Source organism: Corapipo altera, unplaced genomic scaffold (assembly GCF_003945725.1).
Source record: "Corapipo altera isolate COAL_440 unplaced genomic scaffold, ASM394572v1 58, whole genome shotgun sequence".
In the NCBI taxonomy this organism is placed as follows: domain Eukaryota; kingdom Metazoa; phylum Chordata; class Aves; order Passeriformes; family Pipridae; genus Corapipo; species Corapipo altera.
Genome location: NW_020884898.1, coordinates 5,275,178 through 5,288,793, shown reverse-complemented (window position 1 = coordinate 5,288,793; position 13,616 = coordinate 5,275,178). Strand labels below are relative to the sequence as shown.

Sequence of the window (13,616 nt, the reverse complement as noted above, 5' to 3'; positions counted from 1 at the left end):
AAACCAAAGAAACCAAAAAACCCAGTAACTACCATGGTTACATAAAAGGATATATTTTTATTAAAAAGAAACAAACCTGTGTGCATAACAAATGTTTCTTCACACAAGTCATAATATGCCTTGCATTAGCAAGGAAACAACTACAGAACTAAAAATTTACTGAAGATTGAGGGGACATTGAGATGAAGCACTCTTATTCCTTCATTAACACTTTGCATTTTTAGCTATGTCTAAACAAAATCTCATTTTTCCAACACTCTTATGGTATGCTCTAAGCAAGCACTTTCCCAAAAAGTCCCAGTTGCCTGTTGTGAGTGCCAGCAATCCAGCAATTATGATAAGCACTTCTGAACACCTAATCAAAACAACACAAGCTGTAGAACTGCATTATTGACTTTGTTCTGCAAACACAAATTCATAACCAGTGTGCTGCTTTTGAAAACAAAGCCATTATATCCTTTCCATTTCTTGACTGTTTTGGGGGTTTTTTAAAGCTATATGGAACTCATGCAATTAACTTGTCAACTGTTGCTTTACAAGCCACTTGCCCATTACTGTTACTTAAAAGAGAATGTAGCTCGCATGCTTAAACCAAATCTAGGCACTGCACATAAATAACACCACATATTGCATATAAACCTGACTAAGAGCAAAAAGATTAACCACAAACACTATTCTGGGCAATAAAACCACTTTTTAATACAATACATGTGATGTGACAAAAACGGGAGAACTAGTATAGGAAGTTGCAAGAATACTTTTGAAGTATGTCAAAGAGGGAGCTACCAAGGGTTCTGTAAAAATAAAAACAAGAGCAGAACACAAACACACACACACAAAGGAAAAAGAAAACATACAAAAAAAAAAACCAAAAAAACCACAAACAACCAAAATGAACCCCACCCAAAAATTCACCGCCAGGTTGTTTTTTTTAATTAGGAAACTAAGTATCATTTGAGGTCTGAGACAAAAAAATAGAGAGGAGAGAAAGCTTCTAGGCAGACTAAAACCACTAGTACAGATTTGTACAATTGCATTTAAAAAGACATACAAAATTTTAGCTCAACTCTCTCTAGTTTAACTCCTACTTCACTTCTATGTTCTTTTAATTTTCTGGTCTTGATAGTCATACACACCAGCTAGAGATAAACCCTCTGTGACAGAGGTAAGGGTGTAGTCAGGATACCCAGCATGCAATTAGTGACATCCTGCTGGGATGCCCCCACCTACAATGTAAATAAAGTCTCCAAAGTAACACACAAACAACAAACACTACTTTAAAGGAAGTTCTCCAAAAAGATGTGACCTCTCCAGCTTCCTAAAGGAAAAGGTAAAATTCATACATAGCAAAGCATCTCCCATGGGATAAAGGAGCCACATCCCAACAGGGCAGGAAGGACACCCACTGTCTGCATGCCCTTCCTGTCCCAGATGCATTTTCTGCTGTCAAAGCACAAGCAGAATGAAATGGAGAACACGGCACACAAAATTGAAAGCCTTCCATGTTCGTGACAAAGTACTAGTTTAGATGACATCAGTGATTTCTCTGTATAAGACCGAAACCGTTGAGACACTTCTCAAAGGAATTTTTATGTGCTCCTTATGTCATGAAATTGAAGTCATGAGAATGGTTGGTTAAACATACTGTCCCTTTCTTTTCTGAACTCAAAAAAGACCATATCAGTTCTGGATTTCTGTACCATCTGGTTTAGGAGGAAAACTTGGTATCCTATGACATACTGTTCATTGAAACAAACCAGGAAAAGGATGAATCTGCAAGATACATGTTACAAAGATAAACAGGCTTTTTAATTAGCAAAGACTAAACCACCTAAAGATTAATTCATAAATTTTAAGGCTTTCTCTCTACTCTTCCCCTTGATTCTTACAGGAGAATCACTAGTTTTCCAAAAACACTCAGTAAATTGTTTATTGCCTCTTCCCATCAACTCAGGAAAACCATTCAGTCTGGTTCCTATAACACATGCCACAGAACAGCAAATAAGGTCTTCCCATTCTCCTTCCTTTGCAGACTGCCTTCAGACAGACCAGCAATTGCGCTGCTGTCACGATTAAAAGCAGTCTTTGAACTAGGAAGCCAGTGACATCATACATTTCTCAAGGTAAGATGGTTGGAATGAGAACTGGGAGTGGTGTTTCTTTGGGGATTTGTTGATGGGTTTTGTTCATTTTTTTCCCCCTAAATTAACCTTACATTGTATTGTTTCTCCTGAAACAAGAATTAAAATTTAGAGTAAGACAAAAGAAGGTGAACACCAAAAAAAGACCTGACAGACAGCACTGACCTGGAGACAAACCTCACAAGAATTACAAGACGGTTTTTTGACTGCACAGTAAATAAGAACAGGATTTTTCAGTGGTGTAGAAGACACCCACAAGCCCCTCAGGATCTGGAGGGATGGCTCCTGGCAACCTATCACCCAGACAGGCAGGAGAACAGCACCAGAACAGTAGAGCTTAGCAAGGGGAGGGAGAACCCACCTAAAGTTCTGTAAAGGGCAAAGGAAAGATTTGTTTGAATTCTTGCCTTAAGACTCTGGACAAGCACAATATGAACAAAACAAATTATATGTTGATGGAGTGGTGCAAACACCCACAATTACTTCAGTTTTCTTTCATTCCCCTGGACAGGCTCCTACCTTACCAGGAGCCTAATTCCAGGGAAAGCTGCTGGCAGCCAAGGCAAGTGTACTGTACTGAAGTTTAATGTGCAGATTTCTCATGTGCCCACTCCCTCAAATTTTAAATATTTGCCTTACCCACATTATTCTCTGTAAGCAGTAAGTAATGGACATAAACAAAGTCTGAATTCCAGCTTAAACACAGTATTCCCCAAAGACCCACGTGCCTTTTTACACCAGCCTCAGCTGTTACAGAAACACGGGAGCTATTGCTCCTACCATACATTATTTAGTGATCATCACAAGGGGTTTTTTTTGTCTACAGATTCAGTCATTTAAAAAATGAGAAGACCTGAAAATGCATTAAGTACTCTTTATCGTTAAGGCCATATTCAACCTGAGCCAATTTCTCAAAAATTGTTTCTTTCTTTAAAATTTCTGTTTTGGAAAGCCACAGAGCAGGACTGAATGCATAGAGCAAAGACAACCACAAGCAGATACAACACAAACTTGCTCAGCACTACCCAGCAGCATCCTGGGCCTTTAGTTTATCAGTCCTGCTGAAATAAACCTTTTAAAAGGTTCAGAAAAGTTATCACTCACTTTTTATTGCAATTTAACACCAAGAATAGACACTTTCCAACTTTCCTTGAAAAGTTGTTCAAATAGTATTGCATTTTTATCTGTGAAACCCCAAACCATAATAAGCAGTTTGTCACAGAAAACACTTGCTAACAACAGGTTTAAAAAACTACATAGGTCGAGTTTAAGGCTTAATTATGTTTTGTTAACACCAAAACTCATATCCTAAAATCAACAAGCAAATAACTGTTGCTGTATTTGTCTACAAAACATGGTATGACTAGACACCACTGTATTCCCCTCAGGGTATGTGGTTCAGGCACTTGGGAGTTCCCTGTGGGAACAGAATTTAAATCCCATGATTTGAACAGAGACATCTGATCCAACCTCTTACACACCACAGGTTGTTACTACATTTCTCCTGTTTACAATGATTAAGCCCAACATCTTGTATTTGCCTCTTTGAAAAATTAGTTCTGCAGTCTTCTTATCTAGAGGTAAAAAAATCTATTTCCATTCTCCACTTGCCCCAAGCCCAGATTGCCAAAACATGTCCCCAGTTCCTATCTGCATGCCTTTCCAATGGGGTACTTGGCATGCCTTCCCTTCCCTGGTATTTCCTCTTTGCAGAGGCAAATAAGGACTTTTCAGCCTGAAAACTGATAAATTGTTTTTCTCATCTGGTTTTACTTCCAGAGCTGGAATTAAAAAACTTGAAAAAAAAAAAAACCAACCTCTATCCAACAGAGCCACTAATTCCTGTCCCAGCTCTCTCTTCCCTTTGCCCTTCTCAGAGAGAGTAGGTTCAGCTCCTCAAAACCACATCTAGCATACAAGGTAACCCCAAATCCATGCCCTGATATGAAGTCCCACTGCTCAGTCTCAGGGTGGTGAAGGGGGACAGAGGGAAGTCCTGCTGAGCACAAGGTGGGCGTCCCAGCTTTGCCCAACACTTAATCCCTCCCATGGCCCCTCCTCAATATGGGCTCCAGGCCCCAACATCACTCTTAAAAAAATGAGGCAGCCACTTGATTACCAGCCTCAATGACAAACACTGGTCTTACAGCAACAATAGCAAACTCAAGGCTTCCACCCACTCCTGATGAGCCTCACAAGTCAACAGCACTATACAAGTCACATTTTCTCTCTCAGCTCATAAAAGGAGTACATAACAGCCTTTTGTTACTTCGAAGTTTTCTTTCAAGTGACAGATTAATTAAAGCTTTCTTTCTCTTATCAGTTAAGAGATACAATTTCCTTAAAACACATTACAAACATTTATGCATGCATTGATATTCAAGAACGCGCAGCCCAACTCAAAGGAAAGGTGATGCTTCAGATGAGCCAAGCAACCTGTGTCAGCCTCCATTTCCAAAACATGAATCTTGACCTTCAGTATTTTTGCCATTGCCCACAGCAGTTCTGTTAAACAGGAACTTAGTAGTTTAGCATTTGTACTACAGCTATGAATTAATCTAAAGGTGTTTGACAAAGCCTAAGTCTTATTTAAATATGTTTTCAGAAATATAGTTTAGACTGATTTCAAAGTAAATTACTTTGATGTAATTTTACCCTGCAGTTTATCAGCAATTACACCTTCTCTCCAAGGCTCAGCTGTCCACTGGATCTCCTTGCAAACACGTTCAGAAAGGCACCAGCTCCTCTGCCCAAAGGAACACCAAACCAGAGCAGGGATGTAACAAAGCCAGTCAGCCAGGGCGAGCCAGCGGATCAGTGTGAGGGGACAAGGCAAATCCTCCCTCTCTGATGGCACAGCAGGACCGGGACTCACCCCTCTCCCACCCACCCACCCACCTCATCGTGGCCAGTCACCAAATAAAACAGTTGGTGGTGACCCAAGCAGGCAAGTGTTGATTTTTGTCAGAGATATCACTTCAGCCTGGATTCCAACAGGAGGCTCACAGGGAAAGGTGAGGCACTTCACTTCCACAAGCTCAGAGATGCCATCACAATTATGAAGAACACATGGAAAAGAAGAAACTGGCTTTTAAGGTGCTAAGGCTGGCAGGAAAAAGGAAAAAAAATCCCGACAACTTATATTACCACTGTGAGAATGAAAGAAGGCTATGCCAAAGTAGAAATCAATCTAAGCAAAAGTGAAAGAAACTGCCAGTGTTCAGGAACCCTCAGCCTTCCCAACTCCCTCACTCACATCTTTGTGTTTCTCAGCCTCTTACTTGGTCTTTGAGTTTTTAGGCCTTCCAACTCCCCTTCTTATCCTTCTACACAAAATTTAAACAATAAACTGCAATTTTTTGAGGGAGTGGTAGTGGTTTGTTTTGTCTTTTTTTTAAATGAAGTAAAACTGATATCCTCATCATAAATCATATTCTCCTGGATTCTGGGATTACAGACGAATTATCATCTGCAAATTCCTCACAGTGAAGTTCTAGGAGCTAAGGAACACTGAAAGAAAGACAATTTGGAGTTCCGAAATTCTCAGTTTAAAAAGTTTGTTCTTAAGCAATTTCAAATTAATATTATCCTTTTAAGACTTAACAGAACTGAGGACAGAACTGGCAAAAGGAAACAATAATGAAATTATGATGCTGAAAGATGCGTCATTAAAACCAATTTTATTCCACTTCATAGTTAAGAGAACTGGGCACGGGACAGTCAAGGCACACGTACCAGAGCTGTAAAGAATCACAAGCTTCAAACGAACCTAACAGTTAAACACATGTGACAGGTCTAGATGCTTACTAATGCTATGGATGCACCAATCCCTCCCTTTTCCATACTGGAAGTACTCAACAATTAGACTACAATCAATCAACATTTGGTACATTTAAATTTACCACACCTATGAAGAAATAAAAAATAATGAATACTCTTTTAAAGCCACTGCCTTTTTGTAGCACTGTGTTTTCTTCCCTTTCTCAGTTTACCTTCCAGTAGATAATATTGTATTTTTCACTGTTTACATGAACAAATATGTACACATTATATGGGATGTATACTAAAGAGAGTTTTTTTCAAGGAAAGAAAAACAACTGGAAGACATGACTTAGTTTATGAGAAACTCTGAAAAATAACTACAACAGAATCAAACCTTTAACAATAATACTTCAAAAAAAAAAATCTATCTCCCTTCATTTTGAGGTAAGACATAGGGAATAAATGTAGTTGTAGTTACTATGTGATTGATGAGAAAGCAGAATGCAATAAAACTATTGTACCATTCAGTACTACATATTTCAGATCCAAAACTGAAGCTACAAATAAATTTACATAACTAAACACAGAGAAAAGAACAGGTTTGCCGTTAGTTGTTTGTCCCAAAACTCTGTCATGGTGAATGACAAAGCAGGTGGGGGACAAAAAACAGTCCTTTCCAGAGACTAAAACTTGGAGAAAAATCCATTCTACAGGGTCAAATCTTCAGAATGAGCAATCTCTCCTTTAAAATTGTCCTGTAAGGTAAGAGGAGGTTTGCTGCAGGCACAAAGACAATGCGATATCACAACAAGGAGATTGGAAACAACTCCAGAATCCTTCCCTATCTCTATTTTTTAATGTTTTTGTTCATTGGACACTACTTCTAACTTTTGGAGGTGGATGAGGTGGCAATTTTTACCTTCACCACAAGAAAACAAGTTAATGGTATACTTCGACTCCATTAGCATCAAGTAACTGTATTACCTAAATGTGAGCTGTGTATGTGTAAACTCCTGTTTCATAGTTTCAAAAACCCCAAAAATCCAGTATTAACACAGTTCCCCAAAAATATAGGGATTTGCCCACCCTGCCCCCATCTTGAACTCCTATTAGACATGTGCTTTCCTTTACTAATTGCAAGTCCAGGGAAATTTCATAAATCACACAAACTGTCATACTGGATCACTTCCATAACCTGCTCTGAAAAGGAGCCATTTTTAAATGCTTTTACTAACAGGTACAACCAGTTTTGCCCCATTCCTGTCATATGTTATCTTCTGTGCTTGAATAGATAAGCTCTGCTCTGGGGGAATACAGACCAGAAAAGGAGGAAAAGGGAATTCCTATCTGGATTAGCTCAAAATGGGTCAGTGGGAACTGAATGGAGTCATCCATCCCTGAACACAGTTCCTTGGAGATTTCTGCCTTTGCAGTGACTTGATGTGAACTTTTAACAATCAGGCACTCAAGAGGGGTGAGATGTGAAAGACTGTTCCTGCCCTGCTGTAAGTCACCAGAGGAAGGCAAAGAGCCTAACCTTAATTAAATGCTATTACACAAACCTCAGCAAATGTGGTTTCAGAAGTTGGCCCTCTTCCCCAAAGAAGCTGCCTGCCCTTTTAGCTGGGCCAGCTCGACTGCTTGTGGCTATTTTCCAGCTCTGGTTTCTGAAGCATTCACCAGAACACGACATCTATGCAAAAATGCACATCTCCTTTCTTTCAATATGGCCCAGGATCGTAAAATCAGCCTAGAGAGGGTCAAAGAGCACTCAGAGAGCAGTGGCCACTGGAAGTAGCAGGAGGAGCTCTGTTGCCAGGCCTGCAGCAGCAAAAAGAGCAGCTGGACTGCAAAACCAAAAGCACCCTGGCTCACATATTGCTTTGTCTAAAGCCTACAGTCCAGGAAACACCATCAGTTGACCAGAAGGTTTGCTTCTTTTGGAAAGCCTTGTAAATCACTGCAATCTATACTTATCCTCTAGTATTCAGTCCTCAAGAGAGATTCAAGTTCTCCTGAACTTGCTGGGAGGACCATGAAGAAAACACACCAACGCAGAAGTCCTGCTTCCCAGCTGAAGAAGGCACAGCACTCAGAAACTTCCTACACTGGAAGCTACAGTAAAGAAACCAGCAACACCCAATGCCTACAGCTCTCTCCCATTTCTGTTCATTGAGGCAGGGCCAGAAACCCACAGTACACAACTGTGGAACAGGGTTGTCCTTACTATCAGTAGCTGGTGTGAGGTTTTCCACCCTTCTAAAAAGCATCACTTACTTTAATATCTTTACTTTCATACCCCAAGATTTGCTTGCCATCTGGAAAGCACATTTTGCAAGCCACTGCAAGATTCTGGTACTGATTACACCCTTTGGAGTGTAGTGCACCTTACCCTGATTTCCATCACGGGAAATTTCTGGTCTGTAATTACTCGGATCATTGTTCTGCTAAAAAAAAATGCAGAAATGTATCTAAACAGTCCTGTATCCTCCACACAGTAAGGAGCTTCAGGTGTGGCATTCATACATACAAGCACACATACTAACCGGCTGTCATTCAAACTGATCTCCTCGAACAGAGACCACTATCCCCATTTATTTTGTTTCTCATTTGTTGTATGACTAAATTCTCACAAGGAAAGATAGATATTTTTGGTGACTGGAGGCATCTTCAGAGCTTTTGGAATCTACAGCAGAGCACAACAAGATTTAAAAATGAGGTAGCTCTCTAAATGTTTTTTTACTTCAAATGAATAAAAAACGAAGATAAATATCCAGGTTTCAGAACCAATGCCACATTACAATCAAGGGCAGAAAAGCGACTTATTTAGGGCTCAAGACTCAAAACTATGCACACCCATTACTGGTTGATAATCTCAGCTGATAACCAAACAGGGCAGAAAACATGTTTTCAAAACCTCATCTGTAGGCTGAAGCAGAGTCAGGTAAGGAGGGCAGATTCCAGATCAGGTTGTGAGAATGAGGGCTCATCAGACTGAGTGCATTCAGTTTTAACCAAAAAACAGGTCAGAGAAGTTCAACTTCTCTTAAGAGGAGTCCTTTGTGTCCAAATTACTCCAGGCTCAAGCTTGCTATCAACACTGCTACTGGCAATCCTCAGCCTAGCAGCAACTGCTGTAAACTCTCATCACAAGAGCACTCTCGAAGTTAGCCAAGCTTACAGAAAGTCTTCATTCAGTATTTTTTCAATTTGCTTTACTTTTAATCTTCTTACACCACAGGATTTTTTTTAAAATCCTCAGAATTTAAATCCAATAACACACAGCTCTAGACTTATGTGTTAAAACCACTCCAGACAGCTCACCTAACAACTTCTGTGAACCTATTACCATACATAAACCCAATTATATTTTTATCAGTGGCAGTCTAGAACTTCATCTCTTCATTGCCTGGATGTAAGGAGGTATGTAATGACTGCTGGTTTAATAGAGTCTATGTACTAATATAGCATACAGATGTATGCATATAGTGATTTTAATGTTGTACCTTAAATATGCAAATATATTAGGAGTTTAGGTATATTTATATATATTATATGATACCTCAGGTGGGTTTAATGCATTATGTGAATGCATACACGTACATATGGACATTTGAAAAATATGATTTTTATTTGTTAAACCCAAATACAAACTTTTCAACTTCTAGTTATTGCATACATTGACACATGTCAAAAATGACAGTATTCAGGATTAAGGATGTCAATTAAGCCTAGAGACACTGCCTTAAAAATAGACAAATAACAACTTGGAGATGTTTCAACGCAGAGATGATCCGACCAATCCATGGATGGAGGAGGTTGCCCAGAGAGGTGGTGCAAGCCCTGTCCTTAGAGCTCCATTTTCAAGACTCAACTGCTAAAAGCCCTGAGCAGCCTGGTCTCATCCCAGAGCTGAAAACTCGAAGCCTGCTTTGGGCACAGGGTCAGACCAGACCTCCTTGACAGATCCTGTGACCCTATCTACTAATTTCTTGACCAAGTCTCCACACCCAACAGCTTGTGTTAATTATTTTACTGAGTCACTAAAAATAATTATTCTGCTCAGACAAACAGCTGTCAGTTTGTCAAGCAATTAGATGAAGTTACTATGTTCTTCAGCTATTTTGCTAAGCTTTGTATTGGAAAAGGACTACCAATTAAAAGAAATTGTCATACCTTTTCTTCATACAACTTATAAACCAAACTGTTTATTATTCTTCATGGTTTATTAAACACATGCAAAGAGCAAGTCATGAAAAGCCAAAGGAGAGCTATGCTTCTTGTGGGTTTGTCATATAATTCAGCACTGATCAATTAAAACTGGATAAGGGAGATGGCTTGTGTCTGTCACACAATGGGGAAAAAAATTAAATTTAACAACATGAAGACCTTGTAAGCTTCCTCAGGTTTTCATGCATGTTTCGTGAAGAAGCACAGCAGCTGATCGTGTTTTTTTTCACAGAAAAGGCATTTGAAGATCATTCGAGTCTCAAAATTGCCTGTTGATCATCAGTCAAACAAAAGACAAATGAGGGAGCAAGGGAGAAGCTTCTTTCTTTTACTCTTTCATTTGTCCATTTGATTGCCAAGGATCCTGGTGGAGTAGCAGAGCCCACAACTCCACACAGCCACCTACCCCAACATGTCAGCATCTTAAAAAGAAGTGCAAAAGGGACCCTACAACAAATGCAAGCCTCCATCAGGGGAATCTGGGAACAAAATCATCAGAAAAAGGAACTGTAAGTCTATAATGGAAACAAAGGAAAGGTTTCACTCCTCTTCCCACACAAGCCATTTCTCGAAAGCTCTACTATGAAACTAAGCAATGAAGAAACAAATATTTGGAGCCTTCCACTAGAAACAAATAAACAAACAAAAACCAAACAAAAATAAGAACCTACAAAGCAGTACCTTACCCAGTTAAAAAAACCAAAATCTGTCAAGCAACATCAACTAACCTGATGGTCTGCTTGTATGATACCAATGTCTTAACAACCTCATTTCAGTCAGCTGGTAAAGGAGTCTTGCTTAGAGACATAAAAACTAGAGCGGAACAGGCATGGCAGAAATCCTGATAACCTCAGTGTGCTAATGACAAGAAATCTTGATTTATAAACCAGGATCATTCACACAAATTCACAAGGATAGTTACTGTCTGTTGCATTTATCTACTGTAATCAGAAAATTATTGAAAAGAGATTAAATGCAAAAATAGCCACTGCAGAATATGATGACAGATCTTGACCAATGGATTTTCTAATCCCAGTGAGAATGATTCACATAAGTGTCAGAAGCAACATGCTAAGCAACCACGGCATCACCACAACATCACTAAGAAATATTTCCTTTAGGGCTGCATAAATTAATATTAATCTACTCGTAATTTTAGAAAGGAATTCTTCATGTGTAATATAGAAAGAATTTGTTTTGTTCCTGCTTTTCCTCTTCCTTATACCATTCCCTGTGGAAAGCAAAGCGCAGGTTCTTTGCTGCTTTCCAGAAAGCATTTGTTAAAATGGCAGGAAAAGCATTTCATTTCAGAAAGGAGATCTACAGAAAACCTAATTCAAACATCATAATTTCACTCTTTAGCATACAAAAACAGTCCAAGTGCAGAACATGCACACATGCAATGTTTATTATGAAATATTTTAGCTTTACAAAAACAAGTGGCTTGCTCAAAATATCAACCTTGGAGCATCAAGACTGACAAATGCCCGATCACAAGACCACCAGATGCTGAAACCTACTCCGCCATCAAACATAAAGAAAAGGGATAAATACCAAGCCTCAACCATTCACATGGAATGATAGAACAAGACTGAAAGCTTCTGCAGAAACATCAATGCCCATTTCAGTAAATGTTTCCAGGCAAAGTATGTCACTGAAAATTCTGACTATCACTAAGGCAGAAACCATTGCAGAGGTCTCTGAACACGGACTCTCCCCTCAGCGGTTTTGGTGCAAAATCCAAACCTCTGTCTTCCCAGCAGCTTTACAGCAGAAATACCTGCACACGTCTCTGTAAGGCTAGGGACAGGGACCCAGCAAAAACGCCCATCCCTCTGTGGTCTACAGCAAAGCACAGTCTTAATTATAAACTCCCATTTTTTACTTCAGCTGCGCATCCAAGGCAGAGATTTCTTTCTATTCCATTCAGACAACAAATGGTTGCAAGAAGCTGCTAAAACCCAAGTGAGCCTTATAACTGGAAGCTTTAAGTGTCTGTACAACTGCTCGGCTTGATACACCCTGCTCAATGCTGGCAAGATCACGCCTCAAAGCAAGAGCCTTGACGGCGGAGATGGAGAGCTGATATGAAGCCGTCCCCTCTCATCCACCGCGTACAAGGGTCTCTCCCGGGAAGGGCACCTGAGCCGCGGGCCGGCATCCCATGCCCTGGGGGAGCCCGAGCTTCAGCCTCTGCTTTCAGCGCAAATGCTGTCATCCACCTCACCCCCACCCAGCCCCCGAGCCCCCCTCGGCAGAAGGGGGAATTAGCACTAGAGGAGGACAGAAGCCGATGTCTCAAGGCAGAAGGATGGCAACCAGGGAGCGAAGGAGACCAGGAGGTGACTCACCCCTCCCACACCTTTTTTTGGGGGGGTGGAAAAAGGGGGGGGAGAGAACGGACACCCCGCCGTGTCGGCTCCTCCTTCGAGCTCCGGGCTTGCGCTGCCCCGACCCCGCAGGGACCGCGGTGCGCGCACAGCCCCGGCCTGAGGGGCGGCGGAGGGACCCCCGACCCCCGCCCCCGCCCCACACCGAGGGGGACCCGAACAAGGTGCCGCCCGGTCGGGGCGGGCGAAGCTGCCCCCGGGCAGGGAGGGAGTGAGACAGGCAGGCAGAGAGGAGAGGAGGGAGGGCAGGGGTGGCCGCGGAGGGGCGCGGGCAGCCGGGCGGCCGCAGCGCGCACGGCGGCGGCGCCTCCTCTCTGCTGCACTGCAGAGGCGCCATTTTCGCGCGCCGACGGCCCGCGGGGGGGCCGGGCCGGCCCCGGCCACCGCCCCCCGGGCACCGCCTTCCCGCGGGGCCGCTGCGCCAGCCGGCTGAGAGCTCCCGCCGTCCCTCCCGCCCGCCGCCCGCACACCTGCGCCGCCCTCCCCCGCGGCTCCCCCGCCCGCAGCCCGGCCCCCGCCCCGGCGGGGGGATGGATGCCACGGGGTCCCCAGTCCGCAGCCCAGCTCGGCGCCCCCGGCCCCTGCCCCTCCGGCGGATGCCACCGGGTCCGTCGCCCGCGGAGCGCCCGCTCGCAGGGAAAGTTTCCCTTCTCCGGTCCCCGGCGGAGACGCCCCCGCCCTGCCCTGCCCTGCCCGCGGACCCCCACGATGCCGCTCGGGGCGGGCGGCAGCCGAAGTTACGGGGGCAGCGCCGGGGCCGCGGGAGCCGCGCAGGAGCCGGACACGCGCGGCGGGGGCGGCGGCGCCGTCCCCGGCAGCTCCCAGCCCGCTGCCGCCCCGCCGCCCCCGCCTGCCCCCGGCTCGCCGCCTCTATTGTTCGGCGGCGGGGGAGCGGCGGCAGCCGGGGATGGAAGCCCCGGGGAAGGCACCCCCCGCCCGCCCCGCCGCGGGGGCAGCTGCGGGCAGACAAAGCCGCGGAGAAGCGGCGGAGGGCGGCGGGGAAGCCCCCGCCCGGCCGCCCCCTGCCCCGCTTACCTCGAGAGCCCGGGCGGCGCCGGCGGCCAGCAGCAGGAGGGCTAAGTGGGGCAGCATC

General features: G+C 43.4%; 1 protein-coding gene across 4 annotated transcripts in view; it reads right to left on the bottom strand.

Moving 5' to 3' along the window:
* Nucleotides 1-13,616, bottom strand: part of APP (amyloid beta precursor protein) — a 204,051-nt gene extending 190,435 nt beyond the window's left edge. For 2 of the 4 annotated variants that reach the window (XM_027648787.1, XM_027648790.1), the window contains exon 1: nt 13,559-13,616. In XM_027648787.1, coding sequence (XP_027504588.1) covers nt 13,559-13,615 — 57 coding nt within the window. In that variant the 5' untranslated portion in view covers nt 13,616. The remainder of the gene's footprint in view (nt 1-13,558) is intronic. The other 2 variants (XM_027648789.1, XM_027648791.1) reach the window with 1 other exon arrangement.